General features: G+C 59.0%; 1 protein-coding gene across 2 annotated transcripts; it reads left to right on the top strand.

Moving 5' to 3' along the window:
- Nucleotides 1-3124: 3124 nt before the first annotated feature.
- On the top strand, nucleotides 3125-16831 carry LHX4 (LIM homeobox 4). Of its 2 annotated transcripts, none has more exons than XM_069789729.1 (6): nucleotides 3125-3394; nucleotides 10144-10315; nucleotides 13742-13944; nucleotides 14158-14312; nucleotides 14883-15054; nucleotides 15145-16831. In XM_069789729.1, exons 1-6 carry the CDS (start codon nucleotides 3319-3321, stop codon nucleotides 15540-15542), a joined length of 1176 nt encoding a protein of 391 aa, XP_069645830.1. In that variant the 5' UTR covers nucleotides 3125-3318; the 3' UTR covers nucleotides 15543-16831. The 2 variants fall into 2 exon arrangements, with proteins under 2 accessions (XP_069645830.1, XP_069645829.1); XM_069789728.1 differs by having other exon boundaries at nucleotides 3206-3394; nucleotides 15148-16831.
- The last annotated feature ends 1045 nt before the right edge of the window (nucleotides 16832-17876 follow it).

Below are 17876 nucleotides of genomic sequence, written 5' to 3' on the forward strand. Positions count from 1 at the left end.
CCCACTCAGGCTTTGCCAATGGGGGACATGACTGCGCTCGCACACCCCCCCCCCAGCCATGGGCCAGGTGTGGGTTTTCTTTGCAAACCCTAATTCTGCCCTTAAACATCCCTGTTGCACTTAGGAAAGATGCACCGATGTCCCCATCGGTGACACACTGCCCTCGGTGTCCCCAGTTCCCGTGTGCCCAGAGCTGGGGCACACGAGGGGAGGCTGGGTCTGGGTCTAGGCAAAGGCTCTGAGGTTTACCTGCTTTTTTATTATTAATTAACACTGACAGGGAAGGTGCAGGAGCACCATCCCTGCTCGTCTGTGTGTTTTGCATAGTTGTGTCATGCTGCTCGTGTCTTCATCCAGCTGCAGGGCCAGAGGGGGTTCAGGCAATGCCAAGGAAGGAGCGGGGCATCTGTGCAGGGCCAGAGCCCCCCCCAAAACTGGCCCAGAAATACAACCTGCTGAAAATCGTGACATTCACCCTTCTGCAGGCTGGTCACCACGGACCCTCAGCTCTGTTTCGGCTCTGAGAGGAGGACAAAACCTGGTGGGGGGCATTTCACACCCATCATGTGTACCCCCCCGCCCCCCTCAGGCAGCACCAGGACCCAGCAGCACCCTGGGTGGCACAAAGGGGGTTGCTCATGCCCACCTCCACCATCCTCTCCTCCCTGAATGCCGGGATAACGGGGTGGGTGTGCTGGGGAAAGCAAACTCAAAGGAGATCAAAAAACCCCAAAGCAACCAAAAAAAACCCCAAAAGAGACCAAAAAAATCCCAAAGCGACCAACAAACCCCCAAAGCAACCAAAAAAAAACCCCAGAAGAGATGAAAAAACCACCAAGGCAAGGAACAGATGGACAGCAGGAAGGATAGAGGGGGACAAAGCAATATTACAAGGGGAGGAAGGGATGAAGGCTCTACTGGGAAGATGTGATGAGCCAAGAGTGAGCAGGGAGGAGGATGCTGGTGGGTTTTGGGTGGTTTTTTTTTTAGCAGGCACTCATGGTGGCAGCCCCCCCCCAGCAGCAGGATGCTCCCCTGAGGTGAAGGCTTGGTGCTGTGTGATTCCCTTTGCCTGCTTGTTGCTGCCATGAGTGATTCGGAGCCGGGCAGAGGGGGCTGGATCAATCTGGCAAAGCAGAAAAATGAATGAAAATTGAATTCCCCAAGGAGAAGGGGGTGGGGGGAGCTGTTATCCCAGTTGAGAGATAAATCAGAGCGTGCCAGAGAGGGAGGGACGGAGATGACTCCCAGCAGCGCTGGAATAATTAGGGAAATAGGTTGGAAATGTAAAGTGGTGGGATAGGGAGGCCACAGGGCAGTGTCTGTTTGTCCGGCTAAACTTCTCCGTAAATCTGCCTTAGGGACCTGCTTTTCTGCGTCCCCGGGCTGGGAGCCATGCTCCCACACTGCTGGCTGGCTGGGGACCGTGTAGGGGGGACGGCAGCCCCTGCCCCAAGGGGCTCGGGAGCGCAGGTGGCCAGGGGCGGCGGGGGCCTGGATGCGCTTAATGCACTTAAGAGCCGGTGCTTGATTTAGGGGAGAAGGGGAGGAGATGGGAGAAGGGGCTGGGATTCACCTCCCCTGCGGTGGGGAACCGATTTCGGGGTTTGGTGGACTGTGGGGGTGTGGGCTCACTCCTGCAATGATTGCACACCGGTCTCTGCCCAGTGGTGCGAGAAGAGCCAGCTGGGGTTTTGCTGGTAAAATGAAGCTTTGGGGTTAAAAACCAGCACCTCATTATAAAAATACTGGTTTTTTTCCTAAGGAACCATCAGGCTTAATACACTTCTTAGGTTTTATTACTTTTATTTTCAAACAACATGCTTTTCTCCAATTGCTGGTGTGTCCTACCCACACATTTCCCGAGGGGCTTGATCAAGTTTTTTTCAGGTGGGAAAAGCCTCTTCCTCATTTGCATTTCAGTGTGGAAACGAAGGCATGGAAAGGGCACATGTGAGCCGAGGGCAGCTGCGCATTCAGCTGGACTGAGCACCCTTCCGTCCCCTTCCAGCGCTGCCATGTGTGCCACCGCGGAGGTTTCACCCCCCTTGGGCAGGCTCAGTGCTCGAAGCACCCCTTAGCCAGGCAGAGCGGGACATCACACCACATCGGGGCCATTTGGCACCATCGTCACCGAGATGGTGACACGGTGAGCATCAGGAAGGGTGATGCTCTAAGTACCCACGCTGGCTAATTTGGGCTGCATTTTGGTGATTTTTCCTTTGCTGCTGGGTACCGCCGCCTCTCGACGCATTGGTTTTGCTCTGGTACTCATCGACGGGGTTGCCCTGGGGTTTTCCCTCAGCAAAGCCCCGCGGGGATTGTTCTGGAAGCCATAGTCATGCCAAACCCTTTGCCCCATGCCTTTGGCATCGCCACCCTTGTGCCGCAGCAGCCGGCGAACGGGCTGTCGGGCTGGGCGTGCTGCAACACTGCGGAGCTGGGTTGGCTCTTTCCATGCCCAGATGTGTCCCTGCGGGAGTTGCTGTTGGGAAGAGCCCCGGGACCCAGTGCATTCCAGCGCCTGGTCGAAGCAGAGCTTGCCATGGCCCTGCCCGGCACTGGGGTTGCCCACGGAGGGGAGAAGTATCTCATGTCGACACAGCGGCAAGGGGATGGTGATGTGCCGGTGTCCGCCGGAGCTGGGGAAGCCGCCCGCCTGGCTAAGCCCCCCAGTCCCCGTGGCAGGAGGGAGAGGACTGGTGCTGTGTGCCCGAAGCCGGGACTCGCCACCCCCTCCCATTGAGCGGGAGAAGGTCCCTGAGCCCCGACAGCAGAGACTGGGGCCTTTGGCTCTTCGCTCTCTCCCACCAACGGCAGCTTCGGACAGACCTCCCTGGCACCGGACAGCGCCCCCGGTCGCGACAGCACTATGTTGCGACAGCACTGTGTCGCGACAGCCGCTCGAGGCCGGGCCTGGCCCCACTGAGCTTCGCGGCCGCGGGGCGCCCCTAGACCCCGCCCCTTCCCCGCAGGCCCCGCCCCCGGACCTTAAACCCCGCCCTCCTTCCCCTCAGGCCCCGCCCCCGCCGGCGCGAGGCGGACGGCGATTGGCCGCGGGCGGCCCGGCCCGCCCCCGCCCCCCTGCGGGCGGTGACGTCAGGCGCGCTCCCCGCAGGGTGAATGAATGGGAGGCGGGCGGCGCTGGCGGGCACAGCTGCGGCGCCGCGCCCGGGCCGGCACCGGCACCGGCACCGGCACCGGCACCGGCACCGCCCGCCGGACCCGGCGCTGCCTCCCGCCGCGGGGCTCCGCCGGCCCGGGCCGCATCTCTCCCTCCCCTCTTCTCTCCCCTCCGCCGCCCCCCGGGCCAATAAAATGATGCAAAGCTCCGCACTCGCTGCCGAAGGGGCTGTCAAGGGGCTTCCCGAGATCCTCGGTGTGCCGGTGCAACGTAAGGACGCTTTTCTCTTCTCCCTCCTTCGCTCCCTACCGCAAAGGCGGCCCCGGGCCGGCGGGGCAGGGCGGGCAGGGGCTGGAGGGGCAGCGCCCTGCGGGCTGGGCAGGTGCCTCCCGCTCCCGCTCGGGCGGGTTTTTTTCCTCCCCTTTATTTTGTTCCCCCGTGTCTAGCAGCGTTAATAGACGTAAAAATTCGGAGGGTGCGGAAGGGAGAGCGGTGCCCTGGGGCGGGCGGGCGGCGGCGGGAGCCGTGCGGAGCGATGCGGGCCCGGCCCCGACGGGGAGGTCGGCGCGGCCGCGGCTCCGGCTGTGCGTGTGCAAGTGCGTGTGCAAGTGTACGTGTGAGTGTGTGTGTGTGTGTGTGGTGCACTCCGGTCCCCGCCCGCCCCCGCGCACCCCCGGCCCGCAGCGCCCGACCCCCCGTTTATATCGTTTATCGCGACAGGCAGCGCCTCGCGGGCCAACGGCGGCGGTGGGAAGGGACCCACGGGCGTTCGCGCGTGTTACCGGGACGGCGGGCCCGGCTCGGCTCCGCGCGGCGCGTGGGGCGATGCCGCCGTGTCTGCGTCTGTCCAAAAATCACCTATATATCTATACGTGCCCCTATATGCTCTCTAGCTACAGGTAGCGTGTTGCTGTGAAAGCACATGCCGACGCGTGCCGTGGGGGTGTCCATAAACACGTCCGGGGGGGGGGGGAGTGTATGCACCCATGCACGCGTGGCGGGGTATGTGTGTATATGTACACGCGGGTGGACGGACCCCACGGGTGTTCGGCCCCGAGCGTGTTTCAGCGGGACGCACACGCTGGCAGCCGGGTGTGAGCCATAGGGGCCCACAGCCTGCCCGTTTCTACCGGGCCCAGCCCTACACCGGGGCGGGGGGGGGCCCATGTGCCCGCACCCCCCCCCCGGGATGCGGGGAGCCGGGGCGGGGGGGCGGCCGTGCCCCGCTGCGCCCCCGGCCCGGCCCCGGGGCTGCTCGGGCGGGCGGCCCGGGCTGGACCTGCGCGGGTATTATTATTATTATTATTATTATTATTATTATTTCTCTACGTTTGCAAACGGTTCCCGAGAACTGGGGCGTCCCTGCCGGCCCTCCGGGGGAGAGCCGGGAGCCCCGGCGGCGGGGGGGTAGGGGGGGAGACGGGTCGGGGGGCCGGGCCGTATTTTGGGGGACACACAGGGGGTGTGGGGGGGTGCGCACCCCGGCAGCCTGCCCGCTCCGGGCCGGGCTTTGTGTCCCAGTCCTCGTCCCCCCCCCCCGCTCGCCGCTGCCCCCCGGAGCCTCCGCCGCCGTTCCGTGCCCCGCACCTGCCCCCGGCCCCCCCGGCCGGCTGTAATTCGTTTTCCGTGGGTGTTGCTGCGGGCACTAAAGCCGGTGCCGCTGCCCGGGGGGGCCCGCTTCTGGCTGCTAGACACCATCCGGCTTTGGGGGGGGGGCTATCCCCGTTATCCCCCGTTTCGGTCCGGTTGCCGGGCCCCGGGACCGGGGGGGGATGTTGCAGGCGGGGACGTTTAACCGAATTTCACCGCAGCAGAGGGCAAGAATAACCCCGGGCAGGAGCGTGCGGCGGTGGTGGGGGTCCATCCCCAGGGCCGAATCCTGACCACCGAATAAGGGCCCCGGTTCCGAGCCGCAGGGTCACTTTTATGGCCCCGAAACCCCACCGGTTTAAGGCGAAATTCGGCGCCTAAATCACGCTGGAGCAGCAATCGCCCCAGCAAAACTCCCCGGTTTGACCCTTCTGGGTGCCACCAAACTCCCCTGCCCCTGACATTGGCAGTTCTGGACTAACTGACGTACGCCAGGCATCACCAGGAAATAATCCAACGAGATACGATTATTATTATTTATTTAAGTGCAAAAAAACCCGTGGCAGGACCAAAATGCACGAGGGTGGGCTGCTATAAAAGTTGCCGTCGCCCTGCAATTGCCCTGCAGCTCCAGCCCCGAGCCCTGCGGTCGCCGCCAGTTGCCGGCCGTCGGGTTTCACGGCGTTACACGTTTGGGGCCTGATCCTGCCCCAGTCACGCGTGGTGCACGGCTCCCCGGGGCGAAGGACTATCGGCCCTGGGGAGGGAATACCTTCCCAAGGGGAATTCAGCGCCCCCCCCGTGTCGCCAGCACCTCGATATTTCATCGTCTGTGCGATGAAAAACCGTGATATTTTCATTTCTAATCGCTGTTAAATCGCAGGTTTTCCTCTCTATTTAACTACCTCCTTATTTTAGCAGGGACTGTGTCTTACAGCATCCACTTCAGCAAAATTTGGGGGGGGAGCCGAGCCTCCCCCCGACAAACCTAGCTACGGCTCAGCCTCGCAGACAGGATTGTTACAAATCTAATTCCCAATATTATTTATGAATATTGTTTTGCAAATCTCACCGAAGTAAAAACTTCTACCAAAGCCAGCGGGAATCGTGCCCGGGTGCCGCCAGCCCCTGGCCAAGGGGCTGGCGGGGGGAATTGATTAATCGCCGCTGGGAAAGTCGTTAGCACGCTGCAGAGAAATGAATTGGAGGGCTCGTTTTTTGGTGTTTTTTTTTTTCTTTTTTTTTTTTTTTCATGTGAAGGAATGAGGTTTCCTCCCCGCAGAAAGTCTCTTTAAGGAGTCCCCAACCTGGTGCTTTCCTTGGGGCGGGTGCTCGGTGCTGGCTCCGGTACCGGAGAACCGGACCGCCTTTGTGCTCCGCTTTCCACCCGCATTGCCGAAGCACCCATCCTGCAGCACCTTCCTCTCCGCGGGTGACGATCCTTTCCCCTTAACAGAAAAAAATAATAACCCAAACCCACCCCCAAACCCCAAAAGAAGGGCTCGGTGGGCCAGCTCGCTGCCTGGCGTAGTCCGGAGCCGGCGGGGCCGGGCTGCGCTGGAGGAGCGCATCCTTCCCAAAGGCTGCCCCGGGTTTGGAGCGGGGGGAATTGCGGTCTGAGGGATTTCTGAGGCCACCCGCCAGTTTGTTTCGTTTCTACCGTTATTTCTTTTTTTTTCTTTCTTTCTTTTTTTTTTTTTTCTTTCTTTTTTCCCGTCGGGGAGAGATAGGGATGGAAAGATGGACCCGCTGCTAATAAATCACGGTGCTGGCGAGCGGCGTGGGGCCAGACCTCAGCACATCTTGTCAGGCCATTACTCGGGTGCCCCGGTGCGTGGGAGGGTGCTGGGGCGCTGGAGGGGGCGAGGATTGCAGAGCTGGCTACGGATTTTCGTGGGATACGGCCAAATCCTGCCCGGGCAGGCGCCGGCGGGAGGCAGGGATGCACACTAGCTGTGCGGTACCTCCCGGGTACATCACACAGGACCCCCAGCCTCAGCAGCATCCCCCCACCCCGGGGAGAGGTTTGCCTTGAGGCTGCTGCATCCCTGGGGTGGTCCCCGGGGGGGAGAGGAGGGGGCCGTGGGGCTGTGCCCCCCCCAGGTCTGCCTGCCAGAGCATCTATCAAACCACCCTGCGCACAGAGCCAGCCCTGAGACGCTGGTGGGCAAAGGCAGCGATGGAGCGCCTAATGCCATGAACATTATTCCTATTACATCAAATAATTTAGGTAAAACAAGTCGAAATAAATGCGAGGCTTTCTGCAGGCGGGGAGGCAGCGCGGAGCCAGCCCCGGCACAGCCGCCTCCGTTGCAAAGCACAAAGCAGAGCGCAGGGGTTGGATTTAAGATACTTTCTCTCTGCGTGCACTGGCCAAACCAGTGGGTTGAGTGGGACACCTCCTGGTACCCCAGCAGCTCCCATTATTATTATTATTATTATTATTATTATTATTATTATTATTATTATTTAGTACAGGGGAGAGCAGCCAAGCCGATGCGAGTTCAGCACATCTGTGTGCACGCACAGACCTGCGCGCATTTGGTTGGTGCCGAGCATCTGCAGACAGATCGGAAGCAAAAAATAGGACTCCTATTAAAAAAAAAAAAATTTCTCTGGAAATTTGGAGGAAGATATTGTATTATCTGCTGCAGTTGTTTGCTTGTTGAAATTAAGCTGTGTTGCTGCCTTTAGGAGAAAAGCTGTGTTTGTTTGCTTGTCAGTATGTATATATACGTAGATATACAAGTGAGTAGGTGTATATATATGTATATACATACACATGTTTATATAAATAACCATTTATATAGAAAACATGTTTCATAAACGTGCATACATGTTTATGAAATAAATGAGAAAGATTTATTAGCACTACCACCAAATGTGCCTCCTCTCGGGGCTGATGCTGTGCTGCGTGCCATCGTCTGTGCCAACGGCTTCCACATTGCTCTGAAATAGGTTTAACAAATGAAATGTGGAAAATGTGGCTAGTGCTGACCTGCAACCGTTGTGCTGCTCTCAGCAGCAAATTGGGGTGGGGAGCGAAGCATCCAGGTGTTTTTAGAGCGAGAAGGAAAAGAGGGACCTATAGAAGCTGTAGATAATTCTTTTTTTTCTTTTTTTTAATTTATTCTACTGTTGTTAATGCGACACAGGCTTAAATGCCAGCAATAAATATGGTCTGAAGGGCACTGGGATTGTAACTATCTAACCTTGTGAATGATAAAATAAGCTGCCTTCACTTGAGATATATGTCAGTACCCCAAAGTATTTTTAAATAATGTTGTTTAAGGCTGTAACAATACCATTTTCTCCTGTGCTCTTTTTCTTCCCCCCCTCTTTCTTTCCTCTCCTCTTTTCCCCTCCTTCTTTCCTCCTTTTCCCCCTTTCTTTCTTCTTTTCCCCCTTTCTTTCTTCTTTTCCCCCTTTCTTTCTTCTTTTCCCCCTTTCTTTCTTCTTTTCCCCTCTTTCCTCCTTTCCCCCTCTTTCTTTCCTCCCTTGCCCCCTTTTTCTCTCCTTCCCCCTTTTTCTCTCCTTCCCCCCTTTTTCTCTCCTTCCCCCCTTTTTCTCTCCTTCCCCCCTTTTTCTCTCCTTCCCCCCTTTTTTCTCCCCATTTCTGCCTTTTCCTTCCCTCCCCCCCTTTTCCTTCCCTCCCCCCCTTTTCCTTCCCTCCCCCCCTTTTCCTTCCCTCCCCCCCTTTTCCTTCCCTCCCCCCCTTTTCCTTCCCTCCCCCCCTTTTCCTTCCCTCCCCCCCTTTTCCTTCCCTCCCCCCTTTTTCCTTCCCTCCCCCCTTTTTCCTTCCCTCCCCCCTTTTTCCTTCCCTTCCCCCCTTTCCTTCCTTCCCCCTTTTTTCCTTCCCTTCCCCCATTTTCCTTCCCTTTCCCCCTTTTATCCTCCCCTCCCTCCTTTTCCACCCTCCCTTTTTCCCCCTTTTCCCCATCCCTTTTTCCATTTCATTTCTTTCCCCTCTCCTCTCCCCCTTTTCCCTTTTTTCCCTTTTTTCTCTTTTTTCCCCTTCTCCCCTTTTTTCCTTTTTTTCCCTCCCCCTCCCTTTTTCCCTCTTCCCTTTTATTCCTTTTGCCTTTTCTCTTTTCTTTTTTCCTTTTCCCTTTTTCCCCTTATCCTTTTTTTTTTTCTCCCCCCTGTTTTCCCCTCCTGGTAGCATCCAGGCCAGGGTACAGGAGGTCTCCCTCTCTCTCCCCATCGCCGACCCCCCATGCCCAGCCCGGCTGGCTCCCGGCCCCCCGGAGCAGGCAGCATCGCAGGGGGGATGCGGGGGCCGGTTCCTCCTGCCACCCCATCCCCTGTCTCTCGCAGCCCGGCTGCACCCGGCCACTGGGTCCCTCCTCAGCCCCCCCAGCACTTGTAGCAGCATAAAAAAAAATATAATCGCCCCCCCCACTGCCTCCACCCCCAGTGCTATTTACTGTCAGCCGCTCTCCAGCAGGAGAGGGAGACAGCCCTTATCCATAAACATCTCTCCTGCTCTTATGCTCCAGCTACGGGCATGGCTTCCCCCCCCTCCCCAAAATCAATCTTCTTTCATGCATGCGTGTCAGCATGATGTGCCTGGCTTTTACCGGGCAATCTTCTCCTCCAGACTTTTACAGCACCTCTCGTTTATTCTGAACTATGGGCAGATAGAGAGGGAGACAAATATCCAGCTCTCCAGATCTACAGAAGCTGTCCATCTATAGGCAGACATTGTATAGGTAGTCTGGATGGCTGGGTATACATCCTGCCTTAGGAAAAGCCCTCCTTCGCCAAGCACCCTCCCGCAACGTGGGTGCTGTAGTGGGGCGGGGGGACACACTGGATGGGGCAGGACCCACCACCACCGCTCTCCGTCTGCTTGCCACCGCTGTGCTCTGGCCTGGCCTTGCTTTCACCCATGTTTTCCAGCGACAGGGGTCCGTAACACTCCGGCTGGATGGCAGAAAGCGGGTGGAAATATGCTGTTCCCATCGTGTGAAAACCAGGGTCCTGGGAACCAAATGGGTGTTGGACCGTGGAGCGGGGCAGGGGGGTTGCAAAGTGGCTAGCACAGGCGGCTCGTGGTCCGTCCCTGGTCGGGGGCTGCGGGATGCTGTCCCAGAGGGAGCAAGAGGCAGGCGGGGAAATCGGTGGTAGGGAGCATAGCCTGAAAAATAGGGTGCAGAAGGGAAAAGCATCATGTGTGTGTGTGTCTGTGCATGGCAGGGCCATGGGTTTTGCTACCCCGAAGGATTTTTGGTGAAGGTTGGCAAAGGAAGATGTGCCGGGACACCGGCAAGGCGCGGAGCGGCAGCTCATCACCCCGCAAAGCACCAGCACGAGCCAACGCGGGGCTTTGCTGGCCACACTGGCTGGGTGGGAGCACCGCGGGGGCGAGGGGACTGCGGTGGCTGACGCTGCTTTTCTCTCCATCTCTCTCCTGCCCCCCCGCCCAGAGATCCCCCAGTGCGCTGGCTGCAACCAGCACATCCTGGACAAGTTCATCCTCAAGGTCCTGGACCGGCACTGGCACAGCTCCTGCCTCAAGTGTGCCGATTGCCAGATGCAGCTGGCCGACCGCTGCTTCTCCCGGGCCGGCAGCGTCTACTGCAAGGAGGACTTCTTCAAGTGAGTACCACTCGGGGGCACGGCCCCCCAAAAGCGGCGTCTCCCCCGCCCGCAAAGCAGACGAACACACAACTTCTTATTTTTAAGTGGAATTTCTCCAAAATCTTCACCTTTTTTTAAGTTGTGGAAATAATGAAACGGTGCTTTACAGCTGCCGCAGGATGCTGTTTGTTGGGATTGAACCTTCCGAAGGCCCCAAATCTCCCTGATGCTCCTCTGACTCCCCTGTACCGGTTTAAAAAGGCCAATGGAAGAGTGAGCCGCCGTGGTTCGGCAGCAGCCCCGGCTCCGATCGGAGCTAGAGGGCAGGAGAAACCCGCGCAAGGCAGCGGCAGCACTGCCTGCTCCTGCCCGAGCCCCTCGCTCACCTAGCTGGGGTTTGCCGATGCCATTTCTCTCCCTTCATCTTTTTACCTTTTTTTTTCTTCTTTTTTTTTTTTTTTAATCTTTTTTTTTTTTTGCTCCTGGTAGTGTAAAAACCTCATTTGATTTCGTTGGCAGCTGCCTCCGAGCTGTGCGATGCCCCAGCCTCGGCTTTTCCCTGCTCCCACGGGACAGGACAACCCGTTTTCCGTTAAGAATGGACTTCTTAGCAGGGATGCTCTAGTCCCCGGCTGCTGGCAAAATCTGGGAGCTTTCCCAAGGGATGGCAGAGGGTGTTGCACTGGGACCGGGCACAGCTTGGCCGGCGGTGAATGGCTGTGAAGCAGAGGGCTGCTGCTTTACACCTCCTGCAGGGAGGAGGGCCGGATCCTGGCCAGCGGGTGCCTTTTGCTGCCCAGGTGTAGATGATGGGTCCCAGCTGAAACGCAGCTGCTGCACCTCGGGGACCAGGGCCATCTCCCCATGCCATCATCTCCTGCTCACCCCCGGCCACACCGGCTCTCCCCATCATTCCCCGCCGCCAGCCGGCCAGCTAAACCAACTGATGGCGATTATGCCCCATGATAATCCCTGGGCAGGACTTTCCCTGCCTGCCCATCCCCAGGCTCTCGGGCCTCCCACATCCCCCCCTCCTCCGCCCCACCAGCCATCAGGTCCAAAGATGCAGCTTGAATTTCTCCTTCCCAGTTGGGGAACATGCGACGGTCAAAGCAGCCTGGGTAATAACACTTCACTTCTGATATTTTCCAGCCTATTAATCTCCAAGTCATTTAAATAGTCGCCCAAAAGGTGCGGGTAATCAATGTTAATTAGAGTTGAAAGATCAGCGACTTTCTTAGATGAGGTCCTGCCTGGATTATTTGGTGCCAATCAATAGCATCTCGGCACTCGCTCAGGCTCTCGCCTCACCTTTCTTTCAACCACTCATTGATTTTGGGGTAGGTAACCTGCGGATGACGTGAGGATTTAAGACCAACTTCAGAGATAGATTTGCAATGCAGGAACTGCTTCTGAAAAGACCAGATTTTTTGATTTTTTTTAATTGTTTTTTCCCGCCCCACAAATCGCAGCTCTTGGTCCCCAGCCATGTGCAGCTCTGTCCTGGGTTTGGCCGTCCCCAGGTGGTGTGGAAACACCCCGGGATGCTGGGGCGTGTGTGTTAAAATGGTTTTAATAGTGTTCTGGGGGGGTGGGTGGGTAGAGGGAGGATGGGGGCTGCAGAGTGTGCACTGGCTCAGCCTTGGGCACAGAGAAGAATCGTCTGTCTGTCCTATCCCTCCCTCTGTACATCCCTCTGTCCCACCCTCCATCCCTTCATCTGTTCCCGATCCCTCCATTCCCTCCATCACTTCATCACTCCCTCCCCCCAACCCTTCATCCCTCCCTTCCTCTCTCCATCTCCCATCCCTCCCTCCCCTCCTTCCCTCCTTGCCTTCCTCCCTCCCTCCCTCTCCCACACTCCCTTCCAGCTGACTCTGGGAGAGCTGAGGTGTCCCCAGCAACTGTCCGGGGAACCTCCCTTTAGGATACAAGCCCAGAAAATGAGACAAAACAGGTTTTTCCCTCCTCGTCTTCTGCTTCCAACAGCCCTTTGGGCAGCTGCCGAAATTGTGCCGGCACCACTCACGCCTGCTGCCCGCCGCCTGTCCGTGGGTGACACCCGTGTGACTCGGGGACAATCTTGGGGACGCAGCTTTGGTGGCAGTGCCCTGACTTTCCAGATGGCATGAGGGCATGGGTAGCCGTGGGGGATGTTCAGCCCTCGGAGGGCAGCAAGAGGTGTCCGGGCTGGCTGTACCCACTGGGCACCCCTGAATGCCACCGCCAGCCCCTGCAACCTCGAGGCTGGGGTCCAGAGGGCTTGGGTTTTCCTGGACTGCCTCCTTCGTACTAGGTGGGTCTGTTTAAGGTGTAGGGGACAGATTTATTCTGACAGCTTTGCTGCCTGGGCTGCTGCTGCAAGGCCAGGACAGCTCTGCAGGGTCCTGGCCCCCCACTGATGGGGTGCTTAGGGGTGCTGGGGGGAGCAGGAGAGCCCCAGCAGAGCCCTTGCGGTGCCAGTGGGAGGTGGGGATCTGCCCCACGGCAATCTCAAAGCCCACATGGCTGATGCTGGAAACACCAGTGGCAATAGCCACTTATTTTTGACTTTCTCCTGTTGCTGCCACCACCTCGTGGCACGTGTCGCCCTCGCGCCGTTAATTCAGTGTACACTGGGTGTTATCTGGGTGTTATCCAGGTGTTATCTGGGTGTTAGCCTTCATGCCTGCATAGGGCAACCACACTCCACCACAGCCTGGGCTGCACCCACACGGGTGCAACCATGAGCTGGGTGCACCTGGACACCCCAGGCTCTCTGCAGCAGAGTGCCTGCGATCTGCTGGCTGCTGGGCCAGACGCATGCTCCTTGCATGTTCCTTCCACACTTCTTGCACCATTCTTACATGGTCCTTGCACGCTTCTTCCACACTTCTCGCATGCTCCTTGCACACTCCTTGCATGGTCCTTGCACCATTCTTGCATGCTTCTTCCACACTTCTCGCATGCTTCTTGCACACTCCTTGCATGGTCCTTGCACCATTCTTGCATGCTTCTTCCACACTTCTTGCATGCTCCTTGCAGCCGTGCTGTGGGCTTGCTTGGGCCCACACCTACCCCAAGCCAGCACGCCCCACGCACCCGTCGGGCTGTCATTACGGTGTAAGAGCCCCATCATTCTGCATTAATCTGGGATTCATCATGCTAGCGGGGCGGTGTAATTAATTTATTTGGTATTAATGTGGATGAAATATGTACTGTCCTTGCAGGGGAAAATCAGGCAGCCTATAAGCATTAGTTAAAAGAACCATTAAAATGAAACCTTCCTCAGCTCCATTAGGCCCATCTTTCACAGTGAAGAAGATAAACCCCTGCCGTGTGAAGTGTCATGCATAATTAGGTTGATTGCTGGTTGAAACTCTGCCCTGTCTCCTGGTCCCCACCCCATCTCCGGACGAAGTCCACCTTGCCGGGGGGCTCAGGGTCACCCGCTTCTCCTTGCAGGCGTTTCGGGACCAAATGCACAGCGTGCCAGCAGGGCATCCCCCCCACCCAGGTGGTCCGCAAAGCCCAGGACTTCGTCTACCACCTCCACTGCTTCGCCTGCATCATCTGCAGCCGGCAACTGGCCACCGGCGACGAGTTCTACCTGATGGAGGACGGGCGGCTGGTTTGCAAGGAGGACTATGAGACCGCCAAGCAGAACGGTAGGCACCCTGAAAGGGCTATGAGGCGGGCCAGCACACCAAGGGGTGCCCATGGGTCATGTCACCGGCATCATACCTGCGGGAAGGTGTCGCTGCGGGCTCTGCGGCGGCTGGTTTTGGGGACCTTTTCCCCAGCGGCGTGGGTTGGCGGTTTGGGGTTGCTCATGCTGCTGTGGTCGGGGTCGGGGCTGGTACCGGCTCCTTTGCTTGCAGATGACTCCGAGGCGGGCGCTAAGCGGCCCCGGACCACCATCACGGCCAAGCAGCTGGAGACGCTGAAGAACGCCTACAAAAACTCCCCCAAGCCCGCACGGCACGTGCGGGAGCAGCTCTCCTCTGAGACGGGCCTCGACATGAGGGTGGTGCAGGTGAGGCCACGGGGATGCCCCTCTCCACTCTGCCGCTAGTGAAGGGGGACATAGGGGTCCCACCGGAGTGCTGGGGTGCTGGGTTTCAGGGGTGCTGCGGTGCAGGGCTGCCAGTCTTCAGGGGATGCAGAGATGGCAGGAGTATTGGGGTAGCATAGGTGCCCGGGAGATGGGTTGCAGGGATGCTGGGGTGCATGGGTGTGTGGGAGCTGGGGTGCTGGTATGCTGGGATGCAGGCATGCTAGGTTGCAGGGGTGCTGGCGTGTGGGATTGCAGGGGTGCTGGGATGCCTGGATGCTGGGTTGCAGGAGTGCTAGTTTGCATGGTGTGTGGGAGCTGGGTTGCATATGTGTTGGGGAGCTGGCGTGCCAGGGTGCTGGCATGCTGGGTTGCAGGAGTGCTGGGTTGCATGAGTGCTAGCATATGGGGTTGCAGGGGTGCTGGGTGGAAGAAGTGCAGGGGTGCTGGCACGCTGGGATGTAGGGGTGCCAGGGTGCTGGCTTGCATGGGTGCCGGTATGCAGGGGTGCCAGTGTGCCGTGGTGCCAGCGATATCCCCGTTTCTCCCCAGGTGTGGTTCCAGAACCGCCGGGCCAAGGAGAAGCGGCTGAAGAAGGACGCGGGGCGGCATCGCTGGGGCCAGTTTTACAAGAGCGTCAAGAGGAGCCGCGGGGGCGGCAAGCTGGAGAAGGAGAGCTCGGCCGAGGACTGCGGCGTCAGCGACAGCGAGCTCAGCTTCCGCGGTGAGCGGGACACCGCCGTGGGGCGGGGGGGCCGCGGGGCTCCCCCCTGCGCTGACCCCCCCCCTCTGCTCTCCCTCCTTTCCCCGGCAGAAGACCAGATCCTCTCCGAGCTCGGCCACACCAACAGGGTTTACGGCACCGTGGGGGACGTGGCGGGCGGACAGTTGCTGAACGGCAGCTTCTCCATGGAGGGGACGGGACAGTCGTACCAGGACTTGCGGGACGGCAGTCCCTACGGCCTCCCCCAGTCGCCGTCCTCCATCTCCTCCCTGCCGTCCCACCCACCCTTGCTCAACGGGCTGGACTACGCCATGGACGGCAGCCTGGGGCTGGTGGCCCACGGGGCGCAGGGGGTGAGTCAGACGCTGCGGGCCATGGCCGGGGGGGGCCCCACCTCCGACATTTCCACGGGGAGCAGCGTCGGGTACCCAGACTTTCCCACCAGCCCGGCCTCTTGGCTGGACGACATGGATCACCCCCCTTTCTAAGCGCCGCTCGCCCCCCGCCCCGGCCCCCCTCGCTCCCCCCCAGCCCGCAAGCGCAGCACCGAGGGCGCCCGACGGCGGTTGACCTTTCCAGGATTTCCCATGGGAATCGGCCCCGGAGGGCTGGAGGGGTGGGGGGGCGGCATCGGTGATGGCCAGGGGCGGTTGTGCCGGGGGTGGGGGGCACGGATGCCTTTGGGTGTAAGCACAAGAGAGGTGTCGGCGGCACGTGGGACGCACGGTGAGGACTCCAGCGCGGGGCTGGGGCACGGCGGGATGTGCGATGGCGTAAGCCGGCGGGAGGGAAGGACGATCGGGGATGGCAGAATCCGTCCCGGTGCCCGCACCAGCCCTGCACCCCTCCCGCTGAGCACCGCTGCTATTTTCAAGAGTTATTTTTCGATATGGAGTTGCAACATGCCTCGGCGCTGCCCGGAGCCTCGGCGGAAAGAAAAGTCTATATTGTAGAAGGGTTTATTTTAGCGAGGCTGGGGACCTGTCCAGGCAGGGCCATTGCCCCACTGCCCGGGGCGGGGGGGATGCTGCCCGCTCCAGGCACAGTGGGAGCGAAGCCGTCGCACGGTGGCTGTGGGGCCGTGATTTATCCCCAGACATGTGGGAGTGCTTACGGTGCGTCGCTGTGGGTTTTACCTCGGTCGCGCAGCAGGGAGGAATTAAAAAAGAAAAAAAAAAAAGCCTCTAGCCTGAGATGCCCAAGGGTCAAGCTGGGCAGTGGCAGGGCCGGCCGGGATGCTCGAGGCTGGCACGTGCGGAGCAGATGCAGCAAGTGCTGGGGAAGGGCAGGGTGAGTGGGAGAGGTGGGGAACGTTTGCTCTGAGGGTATTGCAATAAATCCCCCCACCCCCAAAGAGGGGAAAAAGGGCATTTCATCAGCTGCAGAAGCAGCTGCACGATGGTGGGGAGCAGAGGGGATTGGGGTGTGAGACCCCTCAGGTATCAGCCACCCCCCTTCTCCAGTGCCACGGGGCTGACAGGACCAAAGGCTGGTGTGGGCAGCCAGGGAGGACCTGGATGGTTTTGGCACAGCCCGTGAGCCCCATGGGGTCTGTTCCCAGTACCAGCCCCTTTCTCAAAACCCACATCCCCAGGTTTGTGACGGCCACCTGCCCATTGCTCCTGGCACAGCCTGCAACCCCCCCCCTTGCCAGGCTGAAGGCATTCAGCCTGATGGATAAAATCCAGCTCCACGCTCGCTGCCCGGGGTGCCCAGCTCTGCAGGGATGCCCCGGCTGAGGGGTGCCCACCCCCCCCACCTCCAGCTCTGGGGTGATGCTGATGATCCCAGGCTGCCCTTCTCAGAGGGCTGGTGGTGGATCCAGTTAGCTGGCTGCTGCCAGAAGCCTGGGGCAGGGGAGCTCCGAAAGAAAAGGGGAAAAAAGAATAAAAATGGGAAAAAAAAAAAAAAAAAAAAGCCACTCAAGAAAGCACATCATTGGTATGTCCCTGTCCCTCCTTGCCCCCCCTGGCTGGGTGTGCTGGTGCTGCAGGTGTTGTCCCAGCTGCACCCATGTGCCTCCCCCCTCCCCAGCCTTGGGTGCTGCTTTGTGCCAAGCCCCCGGCCTTGCCGGGCACCGCGGGCGGCTGGTGGGGGGGGGTCAGGGGGAGCCGTGCCCGCTGCTCTCCATCCCCCTTCGACAAGGCCAAACGCCCCCTCCCCTCGCTGTGTAAATTTTGTACAGTTCCAGAAAGTGAGAGTCTTGTTTCCTGGGGGAAAAAAATAAAACCCAACAAAAATAATAATAAAAAAAATTCAAAGAATAAAACCTTATTTATTGCCATGTCTTTGGGGAAAAAGGACCCCCCAATCCCCCTGAATTCGGGCCTGGGGTGTTGCTTTTGTACCCTGCCTCCTGTGCGTTGGCATGAGATGTGTACGGTCACCCCCTCGCCTCGAGGGAAAGCGGTGTCAAATAAACTCGGGATGCTCTTTAGCAAGCTGCTGTCTTTGGGATTTTCTTCCTCAATGGGTGGGCATTGGCCACCATCGGCATTGCCTGCTCTAGCACTGTCGCCTGTTTGGGGTCGGGATCCTCTGGGTCTTGTCTGGATGGAGGAGCCGGGATCCCTGGATGGGACGAGCGACAGTGGTTATCATGCCCTGGTTTTTTGTGGGCATGGAGAGGTGGGGGGAGGGTTGGGGTGAGCATCTCCATCCCTGCCACATGGCACCCCAAGATGCCCGCAGCTTTCCTGCCACCACGCAGCGATGGCGGTGGGTGCCTGCAGTCCCCCCGCCACCGGCAAAGCCGGCACATGTCCCCAGCCATGTCCCCTGCCACCATTTGCCTGGCTCTGTACCACCTCGGTGGGCACAGG

This window comes from Haliaeetus albicilla, chromosome 8 (assembly GCF_947461875.1).
Source record: "Haliaeetus albicilla chromosome 8, bHalAlb1.1, whole genome shotgun sequence".
In the NCBI taxonomy this organism is placed as follows: domain Eukaryota; kingdom Metazoa; phylum Chordata; class Aves; order Accipitriformes; family Accipitridae; genus Haliaeetus; species Haliaeetus albicilla.